General features: G+C 45.0%; 1 protein-coding gene across 3 annotated transcripts in view; it reads left to right on the forward strand.

Moving 5' to 3' along the window:
- GATA4 (GATA binding protein 4) overlaps window positions 1-13,714 on the forward strand; it is a gene marked incomplete at both ends in the record, with an annotated part of 48,340 nt that overhangs the window by 33,100 nt on the left and 1,526 nt on the right. Inside the window, 3 exons of one of the 3 annotated variants that reach the window (XM_079706628.1) lie at window positions 4,483-4,652; window positions 5,674-5,799; window positions 12,489-12,576. In XM_079706628.1, the coding sequence (XP_079562754.1) occupies window positions 4,483-4,652; window positions 5,674-5,799; window positions 12,489-12,576 (384 nt within the window). Of the gene's footprint in view, window positions 1-4,482; window positions 4,653-5,673; window positions 5,800-12,488; window positions 12,577-13,714 lie in introns of those variants that run through there. The other 2 variants (XM_079706629.1, XM_079706630.1) reach the window with 2 other exon arrangements.

The following is a 13,714-nucleotide window of genomic DNA, read 5'->3' on the forward strand; positions in this document are numbered from 1 at the left end:
AGATGCCGAAGAAATCAGGCTGGGTTTGTTCCCCTCTTTAAAAAGAATTTTTTTAAGCGGGGCGTGAATGGAAGTGAGGAGTTAGACCCCCATTCTTGGGGTGAGGGCACAATTCATTTTCTGCCTTTGGTTGCTAAAATGGTCATGAATTAATATTTCCCATGAGCAGAGCCCCGACACCTGTCAACCTGCCTGCAAGTTCATTCCCTGCCCACAAGTCTCAAGCTGGGCCAAGTCTGAGAGTGATATACAATTTACAGTTCTGAGAAAAGGTCAGATTCCCAGATCTCCTAGCTCTTTTAGCTGTCCCTCCCCCAATATGCAGGCACCAAGGTTCTGCCTGGTTGTCCCCACTCCCTCCCAAACCCTCCAACCCTGACAATAACCCATCATTGTTATCTCATTCGGTGTTTGCAAAGCACTTTACAACCATTGTTGTGAGTTTTTCCTCTTATTTACAAAGTACTTTACAACTATTATTACAAGTCTTTCCTCTGAATGTGGGGTAAAGCTGACCCACTTCCTAGAGCTGGATTCCCACTGCCTTCTAAGCGGTTGGTCCCATTCCCGTGATGCCCAGCACTGGGTGGGTGGGGCTTTTGTAATTCAAGGCCATGGCTGTGCCCTTCCTTATTAGAAATCAGGCTTCTGCCCACTTGCCAGCGGGAAGTTCTACCCAGTGCATGTCTGATGAAGTGGTTATTAGCAAGGTTCACACCGTCAGATGATGGTGCTGGTTTGGGGCTCCCAGCCTGTCACCTCCCACCTCCCCCAGAGGAGGAGGGTGCTAAACAGCAGGGTGTCAACCTCTTTCTCTCCCTTCTTCAGTTCAAGGGGGGAAATTTATGTATGTGTCACATGTAAGAGAGTAAAACAGTCCCTTCCCCCAGAGTGTCCTGGGAGCTGCTTGAGGTGATCAAAAATCTTTTTTTGTTTCGTTCTTATGTTTTTTTCACATTTTAAAAAGTAAGCAATTATAACATTACAGAACGGTGTTTTTAAACATGAAAAGTCCAGGGAGTTCCCTGGTGGCACAGTGGTTAAGAATCCACCTGCCAAAGCAGGGGACACGGGTTCGAGCCCTGGTCCGGGAAGATCCCACATGCCACGGAGCAACTAAGCCCGTGCGCCGCAACTACTGAGCCCACGTGCCACAACTACTGAAGCCCATGTGCCTAGAGCCCATGCTCCGCAACAAGAGAAGCCACCACAATGAGAAGCCCGCGCACTGCAACGAAGACCCAATGCAGCCAAAAATAATTAAGTAAATTTTAAAAATAAAAAAATAAAAATGAAAAGTCTATACAATTTGATTAGCCTAATAGAAGCCCCTTCCTGGTAGTCTCAGCTGCCATCACAGTGTATTGGTGTTTTGCGTGATGCATTTTTCATTTAACATGGGAGGTAGGCATTTTTTTTTTATTGTCAGGTTGTCTTTGTCATCATCGTTTACAATTATGTAACGTTCCATTGAGTGGGTCGCATGGTAAGATTTGCTGGTAGAAGATATGGAAACTTCGCCCATTTGGAGGTGTGCTGGGTTGTAAGGAGATGTGGTGCGTCTGAGGGATGCTTCTAGGAAGCACGGCCTCCACCTCCCCATCCTTCCTTTGGCTGCTGTTGTAACACCTGACTCTTCAGTCTGGGACTTCTGCACTTCCTACCCTAGGCAAGAAGTCTCTGCCACCGTAATGCCCAACTTGTTTTAAGATATGTGGCCCAAATGAATTCAGTAATATTTACTCATTATTGATACTCTGGCCCAATCTGCCCAACCAGGTCATTAGCATTCTGAGCTCCTGTGACATCTATCGGAGTGCTGAAATAGCAGATGCTCAGTAAGTATTTGTCGGCGACAAATACACACTTGCCAACCTCCAGTGCCTTTCCCCAGCCTGTAAAATGGTTGCTTGACTGTGTAACCCATTCCGTGTGGCAAGAAGGCATCTCTAAGGCAAGCCTCGGTGCTGGGTTCTCAAGGTAGTCAGGCCAGTAACCAGCAGAGCGACCAGGACTGCTAGGGAGGCTCCTGGGCTGAGATCCTGTCCTGGGTGTAAAACAATAAATATGAAGACAAAAGGGAATCTCCCCTCCAGAAAAGAGGAATGGATGGAGAAAGACCCTCTCCCTGTGCAGCCTTCTTTAGATGAACTGGAACATAGGAAAGAGGTTGGTTTGCTTATCTTTAAAAGGAAAAGAGTGTGAATCTTCATCGGTGAGAGGCACGTTCTGAAATATTTATGAGTGAAATGACAGAATGTCTGGGATTTTCTTCGAAAGAAATCAGGATGAGGGAAAGTGGGTGGAGGTGTACATGAGACGAGATTGGCCACAGATTGTTGGAAGCTGGATGGTGATTAAATAAGAGCTCATTTTCCTAGTTGGGCCACTTTTTAATATGTTTAAATGTTTTCATTGTTTAAAAAAAATAGACTAATCGGGTTGTGCTCGGTTTGGACTGGAAAGGTGATGTAAAAAGGCCTCCATCCTGATTTAGACAAGAATGCAGAGGATCAGTTTAGAGGCTGTAGCGCCATCTAGTGTTGATTGCAAACACGCTACAAAATGAGGACATTGCCAGCGCCCCTCGTTGGTCTGAGGGCCTTTGGTGAGCTCCCCTGGCCTTTCCAGTCCCCTCACCGGAAGGCTGGGCCGAGGGAGCAGAGCCACCGGGCAAGGGCAGGTGGAGGGTGACGGGCAGGTCGTTCACTCCACGCCTCCCCCCGCGTTCGGGGAAGCAAGCCGAGAACAGGAGTCATCGTGTCATGTGCGGCTCTCAAGGCAGGTGACCTTGCTGGAGGGTTCTCAGTGTGACCCAGGTGCAAAAATAGCCTCTCTTGTGACCGGTGTGTGCTCAGCTCCCCGGCCTGAGCAAACAGCCCCTCACACCTGCACACTGTTTACTCATAGTTACTTGTTTGCAGGTGCAAATGACTGTTTGTGTACCCAGAGTTGAGGAGAGGGCCTCCACCATTCTCTTCTCCAGCCCGAGTTCCCTCAGAGCAGGTAGCGAGGCCACAGAACTAGCAGAATGTGCGGCCCTAAACCCCAGGGTAAGGGGCTAGGCTGATGGAGGGAGAGCTCTTACCCTCCTCCCCAAGTCTCTCCCCCCACTGAACTACAGAAAAATCCACTTCTGCCTCTGGTAGTAGGACAAGAACAATCTGAACACCAGGGTGGCTGTATTTAGGGACAGACAATTTAGAAAGGATATAAAAATTTTCAAACTAGGAAGCATTTTGTATACATGGAGTATACATGGAGTCAGAGAGACTTCTGGAAGTTCTGAGCCAGACTTTATGTAGATCACAAGGAATAAGGAAACTGGCCCAGCCTGTCTCAGCAGGATCACTGAAATGGCCACCAGTGAGATGAGTCAATTGTTAAATTCTATAGACATGGAAGACAAAGGTGATGGGGAGGGAGGGGCCTGTGAGCGAGTGCAGGGAGATGGCAGGGATGGCCACGTTCCTGTGGACGGGTTCCACTCTAAAGCACCATTGCTCATAATATGCACCTTTATTTTATGTTCCAATAAGCAAGAAAAATGTCAAACTATGACACAGCATATCATACAGATACATTGAAATGAGAAAAATGAATTACTGCCTTTTTCTGCAGGAAAGATGGAAAATTTCAAGAACTTTCAGAAAAAGATAGTCCCTTTGGCTCAGTAATTCTGCGTCTAGGGGAGTATCCTAAGGAATAACCAGAAATGCTAAGATTAGTTTTCAAAATGAGCGGTGTCTACAAAAGTCAGGAACTGGCTCAGTAGAAGTTCCATGAGAATAGTTAAAGGATGATGCAGTACCAGCATGGGATGATAGACACTAAAATACGTTCATAAAGAATTTCTAATGTGGGGAAATGCTTTGGTATGAAGTGAGAAAACGGGCTCAAAATGATACAGCTTGACCTCAAGTAGACAAAAATATGTCAATATATAAAACATTGCAAAGGATCTAACAGAACAAAATGTTAATATCATGGTGATCTTTGAGTTACAGGATTATGTATGATTTCTATATTTTTTTACACATTCCAGCATTTAATTATCCTGAAGTAAATATTTATTATATTTTTATTGCAAAGGAAATGGAATCTCAATTTTGAAAGGGAAAAAAGAGAGAAAGAAGGTCTTGAGTGGAACTCAGTGTTAGGTGAACCCCCCACCCCCACCCCCAGGCTCTGAAGAGAGAGAAATCCAGGCGCTCGTGGTCTCTGCCACACGCCCTGCCCTTTCTCATGACCAGGGAGAGCCTGCTGTGTCTGGGATGCCGGGGGTAAGGTCCGCTTGCCAGGACAGCCCTCTGAGCCCGTTCCCAAGGGTTAGGGCCGAGGGAGGAAAAGCCAGACAGCCCAGAGTGATCCGTCTTCCACTCCTTGCAAGGAGAAGGCATTATTTCCTTGGTGCCTAGATTCTCCGCTGTGAGATTTCTGGCATAAACAGAGAACTAATCCTCTGTATTGTTTCCCACCCAGTAGATATGTTTGACGACTTCTCGGAAGGCAGAGAGTGTGTCAACTGCGGGGCCATGTCCACCCCGCTGTGGCGGCGGGATGGGACGGGACACTACCTGTGCAACGCCTGCGGCCTCTACCACAAGATGAACGGCATCAACCGGCCCCTCATCAAGCCCCAGCGCCGCCTGGTAAGCCAGTACCTGGCGCCCAGCAGCCAGGCCTCTCTCCTGTCAGCTCCTGGCTTCAGGGCTCGGCCTTGGTGGGAAATTCCTGGTTTTGAGTTTGGGGCTTCAAGTCACGTTTCAGAGAAGGTGCAGGTTGAAGGGCTGGATGAGTGGCAAATAGTAATTTCTTACACCTTCAGAGTTGGCTTGAGCTACGAGGATGGTCCAGACCATTGAGTTCAACCCCTTCATTATGCAGAAGTGAAGAGTGAGGCTCAGAAAAGCTATGGCCTTGCCCGTGGTCACTTAGATACTGAGTCTCCCCTGGGGGACCAGAGTCCAGACTTCCTGCTCCCCGACCCAGCGCTGTCTGGTGTATCTCCTGTGTTCACATCAGCTCCACGAGGAAGGCTAATTCATCCTTTCTGTGTTGTGACTCACCCTGTTTTCAGTTGATCCGTTGATAAACCCAAAGACCAGGGAGATTATGTGGGGCGTGCTGGGCCCTGTGGCTGGGGAAGAGTTGGAACCAAGTTTTTGTCTCCTAGTTTCCTGGTCTTTTCGACTAAAATTTGATTTTGACCAATTCGAACTAGCTTTCCACAGATATTAGGGAAACAAGAACAGAGGGGATAAACCCTAGTGCTTCCCTTTCTTGAGGTCAGTCTTTGAAGACACTCGGACACAGTAATTCCTCACCCCCCACTCACTCCCAGCACCTGAGGCCCAGATTCGTTCTACTTTGGGGAGAAGCTTTTCTGCCTCCAGTGTGCAGGGCTTGCTGGGCTTTTCCCTGACGCGAGTGACTGATAATGTTGCTGACGCCGCAGTTATGACCAGGATTTGCTATCCCCTGCAGCACAGCCCTTTTGCTCCCACGCCCCCAGGAGAGGCTTAGGGACGCGGCATCTGAGCATCCGGTGTGGTGGCTGGTCTGAGACTCTCACACAGCCATGCCCCACGCTCGCTGCCCGTGAAGCGAGATGCTGCGGCGCCTGCCATATCCCTGTCATTGGACCTGAAGGGTCTGTCTCTTGTGTTGCAGTCCGCCTCCCGCCGAGTGGGCCTCTCCTGCGCCAACTGCCAGACTACCACCACCACTCTGTGGCGCCGCAACGCCGAGGGCGAGCCCGTGTGCAACGCCTGCGGCCTCTACATGAAGCTCCACGGCGTAAGGGTCCCCCGACCGTGTCCTGCGCTTTCCTCCACCGCTCGGGTCTCACCCCTCTTCCTCCCTGCAGATCATAATTCATTTTCTCCTTCTTAACAAAGAAATGTAGATCTGGAAGGGACCTTAGAGACTGTCGTAGTGTGTTAGGGTTGCTATAGCAATACCATAGACTGGGCAGCTTAAACAATAGCAATTAACCTCCATGGTTCTAGAGGCTGGAGCTCCGAGATCAGAGGCCAGCAGGGTCGAGGGAGGACCCCCTGTCCAGTGGCAGACTTCTCTCACTGTGTCCTCACTTGGTGGAAGGGGCAAAGGAGCACTGTGGGGTCTCTATTATAAGGGCACTAATCCCATTCATGAAGGCTCCACGCTCATGACCTCATCACCTCCCAAAGGCTCCACTTCTAGTACCATCACCTTGCATGTTAGGTTTGTGCACATATGAATTTGAGAGGGACACAAACATTCAGAGCATAACAGAGACATTGCTATGGAACATCATTTCCATCTTTAACATTACATAAGTCTAATTCCCAGTTCACAGTTGAAGAGACTAAAAAATAGTCTATATGTGTGGTAGTATGATATATAACAAAGGTAACAATTCAATGGATAAGGGATAGCTTTTTAAGAATGATTGTATTGACATAATCTGGAAAATAAAAAGAAAACTTGACCTCTACCTCCTACCAAAAGCAAAAATAAACTTGGATGTATTAAACATATGAAACATAAAACATCTTTAAATAGAGACAATAAAAATACTAGAAGAAAATGTAGAGGGGGAGTATTTATATAACCTTGGGGATGGGAGGAGACATTTTCTTCAGCAAGTTTTCCAAACTCTTAAGCCATAAAAGAAAAATTAGATATATTTGATTATATAACATTTCATTTTAGTGTATGGAAAAAGATAACCCAAGAAAGTAAAACCAATATACACATACATGAGAAAAAGGATTAATCTTTCCAGAATACAGAGAGCTTCTACAAGCCTCTTTTTTTTCTGGCCACACGGCTTGTGGGATCTTAGTTCCCCAACCAGGGCTCGAACTCGGGCCCTTGGCAGTGAAAGTGCAGAGTCTTAACCGCTGGACCGCCAGGGAATTACCAAAGCTCTTTATGTTCTAATTTGGAATAATCTCCATTACATAGTGCTTAAAAATGAAGTCTGTACAGAACACTGTACATAGCGTGGTTCCAGTTTTATAAAGAAAGAGGGAGAACATAATTTATATGTAGTTGCTTATATATACATTGAACACTTTTGGATGGATGAATACACATACTTATGTATATAGATATGTACACGTGCACACATGTTTGAGAACTTTTTAAAATGTAAGAAACAGGCTGTTATTCCAATTGCCTCATGGGCAGAGGATTGATAGTAGTAAGATGGGAGGGGTTGTTATTAACTTAATCTCACGCATCTTTTCATATTTTCTTGTTATAATGAGCTTTAAAATGTCTAAAAATAGAGAAAGCCCACGCACAGCAACAAAGAGCCAACACAGCCAAAAAAAAAAAAAAAAGTCTAAAAATATAGTTAAGAATACCCAGGGCTTCCCTGGTGGCGCAGTTGTTAAGAGTCCGCCTGCTAATGCAGGGGACACGGGTTCGTGCCCCGGTCCGGGAAAATCCCACATTGCCACGGAGCGGCTGGGCCCGTGAGCCGTGGCCGCTGAGCCTGCGCGTCCGGAGCCTGTGCTCCGCAATGGGAGAGGCCACAACAGTGAGAGACCCGCGTACCGCAAAAAAAAGAATACTCATATTGACCCTTGAACAATGCAGGGGTTAGGGGTGCCAACCTTCTGCAGTCGAAAATCCATGTCTAACCTACAGTCTGCCCTACATGTACGTGATTTCTCCTTACCTGTGGTTCCACATGTGCAGAGTCAACCAACCACAGATCATGTAGTGCTGTAGTATTTACTATTGAAAAAAAATCCACATTTAAGTGGACCCATGCAGTTCAAACCCATGTTGTTCAAGGGTCAACTTTTGTAAGAAGTGTATACAAGGATACTTGTTGAATCATTGTAATAATGAAAATGGAGGAAAAAAACCTTTGGGAGGAAAATGGTTAAAGAAACTATTGTTCTTCAATAGGGGAATGATAAAAGGAACTGATAGAGGAATATTATGGAGGTATTAAAAGGATTGTGTCTGTAAAAAATTAGAAATAGAATTACTATATGATACAGCAATCTATTTCTGGTATAGATCCAAAAAGAATTGAAAGCAGAATCTTGAACAAATATTTGTATGCTCATGTTCACAGCAGCATTATTCGCAATAGCCAAAAGGTGGAAGCAGCCCATGTGTCCATTGATGGATGGATGGATGAGCAAAATGTGGTCTACACATACGATGGGATATTATTCCAGCCTTCCAAAGGAAGGACGTTCTGACACAGGCTACAACATGCATAGACCTTGAGGACATGGTGCTCAATGAAAGAAGCCAGTCACAAAAGGACAAACACAGTGTGATTCCACCGACATGAGGTCCCAGAGGAGTCCAGTTCCTAAAGACGGAAAGTGGAATAGTGGTTGCCAAGGGCTGAGGGGAGGGGGAAATGAGGAGTGACCATTGACTAAGCAGAGTTCAGTCCTGCAAGGTGAAAGGTGTTCTGGAGATGGACGGTGGTGCTGGTTCATAGCAACGCAAGTATACTTTTCGTTTTGAAGGAGTCTCGTGACATTGTATTCAATTTCAAGGGTACAGACAAGAAACAAATTTCACAAAGACATAATGCAGCAATGTAATTACTGGCTTGGATGGCTGTACTTGAGGTTGTTCAGAGTGCCAAGAACTATCTGGATTATCGGCTACCCAGTTTTCTCCATTCTTCAGCTCTTTGCCACACGAGGATCCATTAGTCCTAACTAGAATGGAAATGAGGTGTACTTACAGAGATACAATTTTATTCTTAGGATTCCAGAAAATGTAGAACATCTTTCTGAAGTAATAGAGGCTTCAGTCTGGAAGTGGGTCACTTATTTCCCCAGTAGGTTTACCTCTAAGTCAGCTTGAAGCACAGCCTTCAGGATTTCAAGCTTAAAAAAATGGTTTAAAGTATTTTCATCCTAAAATATTTTAAAATGGTTACACTGACTGGAAATTCCCTGAAATGAAACAGCTCAGTTATATTTGATAACTTTGTAGCACCCCAAATTCATTAGACACATTTAATGCATAGTTCCCAGACCTGCAATAATACAACCATAACCATTCTAATCATATCATAGTTTAATAAGATATTGACTGGTCCCTCTAGATAAAGTCCACAAAGCAAAGGACTGAGCAGATCTGTTGCCACGTCTCCTCAACGGCTCTATAGTAGGCACAATCAGTTGAGCTTTTACTTTAACTAAGGTTATTAAGAGTTACTAAATTGACAGTGATTGAGTGACTTTGTAAAGTATCCTCACCATTTTTTCAGTTCATTAAGAGGTGAAATGATAATCTTAGAATAAGGATAAAAGGATTATAGGTGCATTGGAAAATTAAAATTATTGGATTTGATATGGCTGCTAATAGCCCACAGTTAAATAGAAGGAAAAAAAGTGGGGAGGGAAAGGCTTTCTGATCCATACCAAATTGCATACAATTATGCATAAGATTGTGTTTAGGTACAAATCCACTGCAATTCAAGTTTTTAGACAGAGGCCAATTATAAATTCATTATTTTGAAGTCAAAAGTACTTATCACATCTTCTAGATCCCACTTAAATAAAGTCTTCTTAAAAACTTATTTCTTAATAATCATATTTTAAACCACTAGGTTTCAGTAGGCTGGTGAATAGACATACTCTATATCAATACTAGAGGACATACTTTACATGAAAAATCGTAGCAAGGCAGTTTACCAGAATTCTCATAGAAATGCACATTAGCCTATTTTACGTGGCACCTGTAAATAGCATCTGGGGAAATTTTTACAAAGATAATTCAGTAGTCTAGGTAATAATGTACACTAAAACTTTGGCATCTGTGTTACATTTTAAATCAACCAATAGTTCTGTCAGTTCCTGCAAGCAGCCTACTTGAATATGACAGTCGACTCATCAGTAAAATTTCAATGCCATTTATCAACGTGTTATGATGAACAACTTTAATTAAAATAAATGCATTCACCTAGGATTTTAATTGATTTTTATAGATGAGAAGGAACCTGCATGATTCTATTTATGATACATTTATAAATCAAGTAAGAATCTGGCAAGACCTCCAAAGCCAGTGGGAAATGATCTGTCTGATGCCTGTGGTGGGAAGGGTATAAAGCACAGCTGTTAAAAGATGGTGACTGGCAGAGAACAAAGTTCTTCTATTTTCTAGTGATGCTGGCAGAAAAAAATACTGCTTCAAGATTTGGACACACATAAAGATACATCTGCCAAGGCAAATGTCTATCACTAGGTCCCCTCTCCTTTTAAAAAAGATATATTAGGATACGCATTCTCAAATGGGTGTGGTGTCACCCCCAAGTAGGACCAAAAAAACCCCTAGTCTTTTCATGTATAAAGCAGATATAATACATATACAGCATATCTATGATATTAAAATTCATTGGGGGAATTCCCTGGCGGTCCAGTGGTTAGGACTCCATGCTTTCACTGGCGAGGGCTCGGGTTCAATCCCTGGTTGGGGAACTAAGATCCCACAAACTGTGTGGCACGGGCAAAAAAAATTCACTGGGGCACTATTTAAAAAAAAAAAGTTTAAAAGGCTTTGGGGGTGGGGTTGATGAAAAAAAGTTTTAAGAAACACTGAATTAGTGACTCTCTCAGTCACATGCATTTCTTCTCCCCACCATCACTATGCTATGTCAAAATGCCCTGTGGCATTTTTGGTATTTGGAATTTTCATAAGAACATAATGTCTCTAGGACAATACTCCCAGAATAATTAAGATTAAGAAATTTATCATCAGCTCTAAACACATTTAATTATGGCATCTAAGAGGAGAATTATCCTTAGAAACTGACACCAAGTTAGGAAAACCAATTAACATTTATCTGATCATAATTACGAGTACAATCTTAACGTCTATATTAAGAATTATAGGTTTGAGGTTGGCACTGGCAGCTGAAATTCAAAATTGCCACTTAAAATTCAAAATGAAAATCTGCGAAGTCTTTTTAGAAAGCATTCCCTTTCTTTACACTATACTGTCACAGGTGACTTTATCCATTCATGCGAGTATACTTGACACTACTGAACTGCACACTTGATAATGCTTAAGATGGTAAATTTTATGTGATGTGCATTTTATGACAATTTTTTTAAAAAAGTACTGAGGTGGGTGGGGATAAACATGAGGACAGGATTCTTCTGAAGTCAGGATGGTCTTCAAGAGGTGGGCGCAGGGTGGGGGGGGTAGGGGGCGGCAGGGTGGGGAGGGGAGGATACTTTCCTCCACGAGTGGGAGTGCTGTCTCATCTGACTCTCAGTTGACTAGAAGGCAGTTCGAGTTCATGTATGCTCCTGCACTTCTCTTTTTTTTTTTGGCCACACCATGTGCCGCTTGTGGGATCTTAGTTCCCTGACCAGGGATTGAACCCGGGTCCTCAGCAGTGAGAGTGCGGAGTTCTAACCACTGGACAGCCAGGGAATTCCCTGCACTTCTTTCTTAACAATTCCATGTTCACATCTCCGAAGTGGTCATCACTTGTCCTTCTGTATTTTGCAGGTGTGGCCTCTGTTAGTCCCATATGGGAGACTAGCACAGACCAGGGGCTAAACAATTTGGTTGGCCAGGCCTGAAAGAAGCCAGATGTGGGGCAGGCACAGTATTTTAAAATAGTAGAAAGATGACCCTGCAGGCCTGCCCCCGACACCTGTTTAGGCATCTTGAATGGCTCAGGAGTGTGATGCCCGACAGTCACTGCTTGTTTAGGAGAATTTAGATGCCCTAAAGTGCTGTCATAAAGGACTCGGGCACTGGCCACAGGGCAGTCTCTCCACCATTGTCCCCGCTGCTCCCGACACCCATGGAAACCACCACTTGCCCCAGCCAGGCTCAGCACGGTGCAGAGCTGCTCCGTGTAGGTGACTTTACGTCTCCACTCTCCAGGCCGCCTCAGGGTGTGCCCATGATCTCGGCATAACTATTAATAGCACCCCCTTTTCACTCGCACAGTGTCCCAGTGTGGCTGATCAGTTAGTGGCTTTGGCACGTACTGTTCTTGCTGCTTGAAATGTCTGCCCCTCATCTACTTGACAGTCTCCTACAACCCAGGCATCACCTGCTCAGGGAGGCCCGCCTTGATGTGCCCATGTGCCACTTTCCCTCCCCCAGCCCGGGACACAGTTCAGTGTTCCTTTTCTATTTTCCCTCATCACCTATGAATCTGGTTATCTTCTATTTGTCTGTCTTTCCCAACTGTGAACCTCTGGAGAGAAGGGACTGTGTCTTTAGGTCTTTGTTTCTCCAGAGTTTAGTATAATACCCAGCATGGAATAGACAGGCTCAACACACTTTTTTTTGGTAGAATTGATTTCTTCCTCAGCAGGAGTTCCAGGCCTGATTCACTCAGTCTCAGCCCCAAGGTTTGTAGAGGAATTGCATAGATCTGGCCTTCTCATTGTGTATTTGTGTGTGTGTGTGTGGGGGGGGGGGTAAATAATGTCACGGATCAGGTACAAATGGAAAACCACGTATATTGACTTGTGACCCCCTAGGTCCCCAGGCCTCTTGCGATGAGGAAAGAGGGGATTCAAACCAGAAAACGGAAGCCCAAGAACCTTAACAAATCGAAGACACCAGCAGGTGAGAAAAAGATCGATGTGTAATTATATGAATAACTCAGTAGCTCTCAGAGTGTGTGAGCATCGTGTATGCTCAGGTGGGCCAGCCCAGGCTACCAGCGTGTAATGATAGCATCGTCCATCCCCGGCCGTTCAGGACAGAATGAATAACCCAGTGCAAAAGTAACATCACCATGGAACATATTGGGAGCTTTTAAAGCAGGCTCCACTCATGTTGTGGCCTGGTTTTTGCCAGTTGCAAAGACTGCAGAGGTCCAGCTGGACCGGTTGAGGGCCTGGAGGAAAAAGGAACGTGAGTCGGTCCCTCCATCTTTGGTGCTGCAGCCACTCAGGAACTCAACTTCTTTCCATTCGCTTTGGGCTAAGTGGGGTGCAGGAAGACAGGGTCCTGTGAGTCATGTTCAGGTTGATTTGTAACATTAATTTGTAAGCCAGTGTATAATTAACATCAGGTAGTACTCTGTACTTTGCAAAGCTCCTTCACAAATATTATCTCATTGATCTTTACAGACCCCCATGAGACCCCATTTATGATCTCCATTTTACTAATGAGCAAGCTGAGGCTCAGAGAGGGCAATGACATCACAAGGGTCACACAGCTTTGAATGGGTAGAGCTGGAGTTTAAACCCAAGTCGACAGTGGCTCGCTCCTTCTGGCGGTCACGTCTTAGCAGAGCGTTCAGTGGCTCACACCAGGTCCTCGGCCTTTCTCCCTGCTTCCACATTGTTTATACGAACAGCACCTTCCCCTGGGGAACTTCATCTCTTTGCATGGTGGGGTCCCAGCGGGAGCAGGCGTCGGTTCAGGTGTACAATCCCCTATCCGAAATTCCAAATCCAGGGAGCTAGATTTGGCAGTAAAATGTAATCTGAACTGACACAGGCTAGTTATAGTCTTCATTTATCCCATGTGCGAATATTCCCATGTTTTGCTGTAGAACTATTCATGTATTTAATTACGGGGTGTTGTCCCAGACCCCGCTGCAGGTATTCTGTAATACTCAGTCTTTGTCCTTTTTAAAATCCAAAAGTTTGAATCCTGAGACACACGTAGCCCCAGGCGTCTGGGATGAGGGGTGGTGAGCCTGTCATCTGAAAAAGTTCCCTGGAAATTCTGCTACTTCTGCTTCACTGTGAGA

Source organism: Hyperoodon ampullatus, assembly GCF_949752795.1.
Source record: "Hyperoodon ampullatus genome assembly, chromosome: 6".
Classification (NCBI taxonomy): domain Eukaryota; kingdom Metazoa; phylum Chordata; class Mammalia; order Artiodactyla; family Ziphiidae; genus Hyperoodon; species Hyperoodon ampullatus.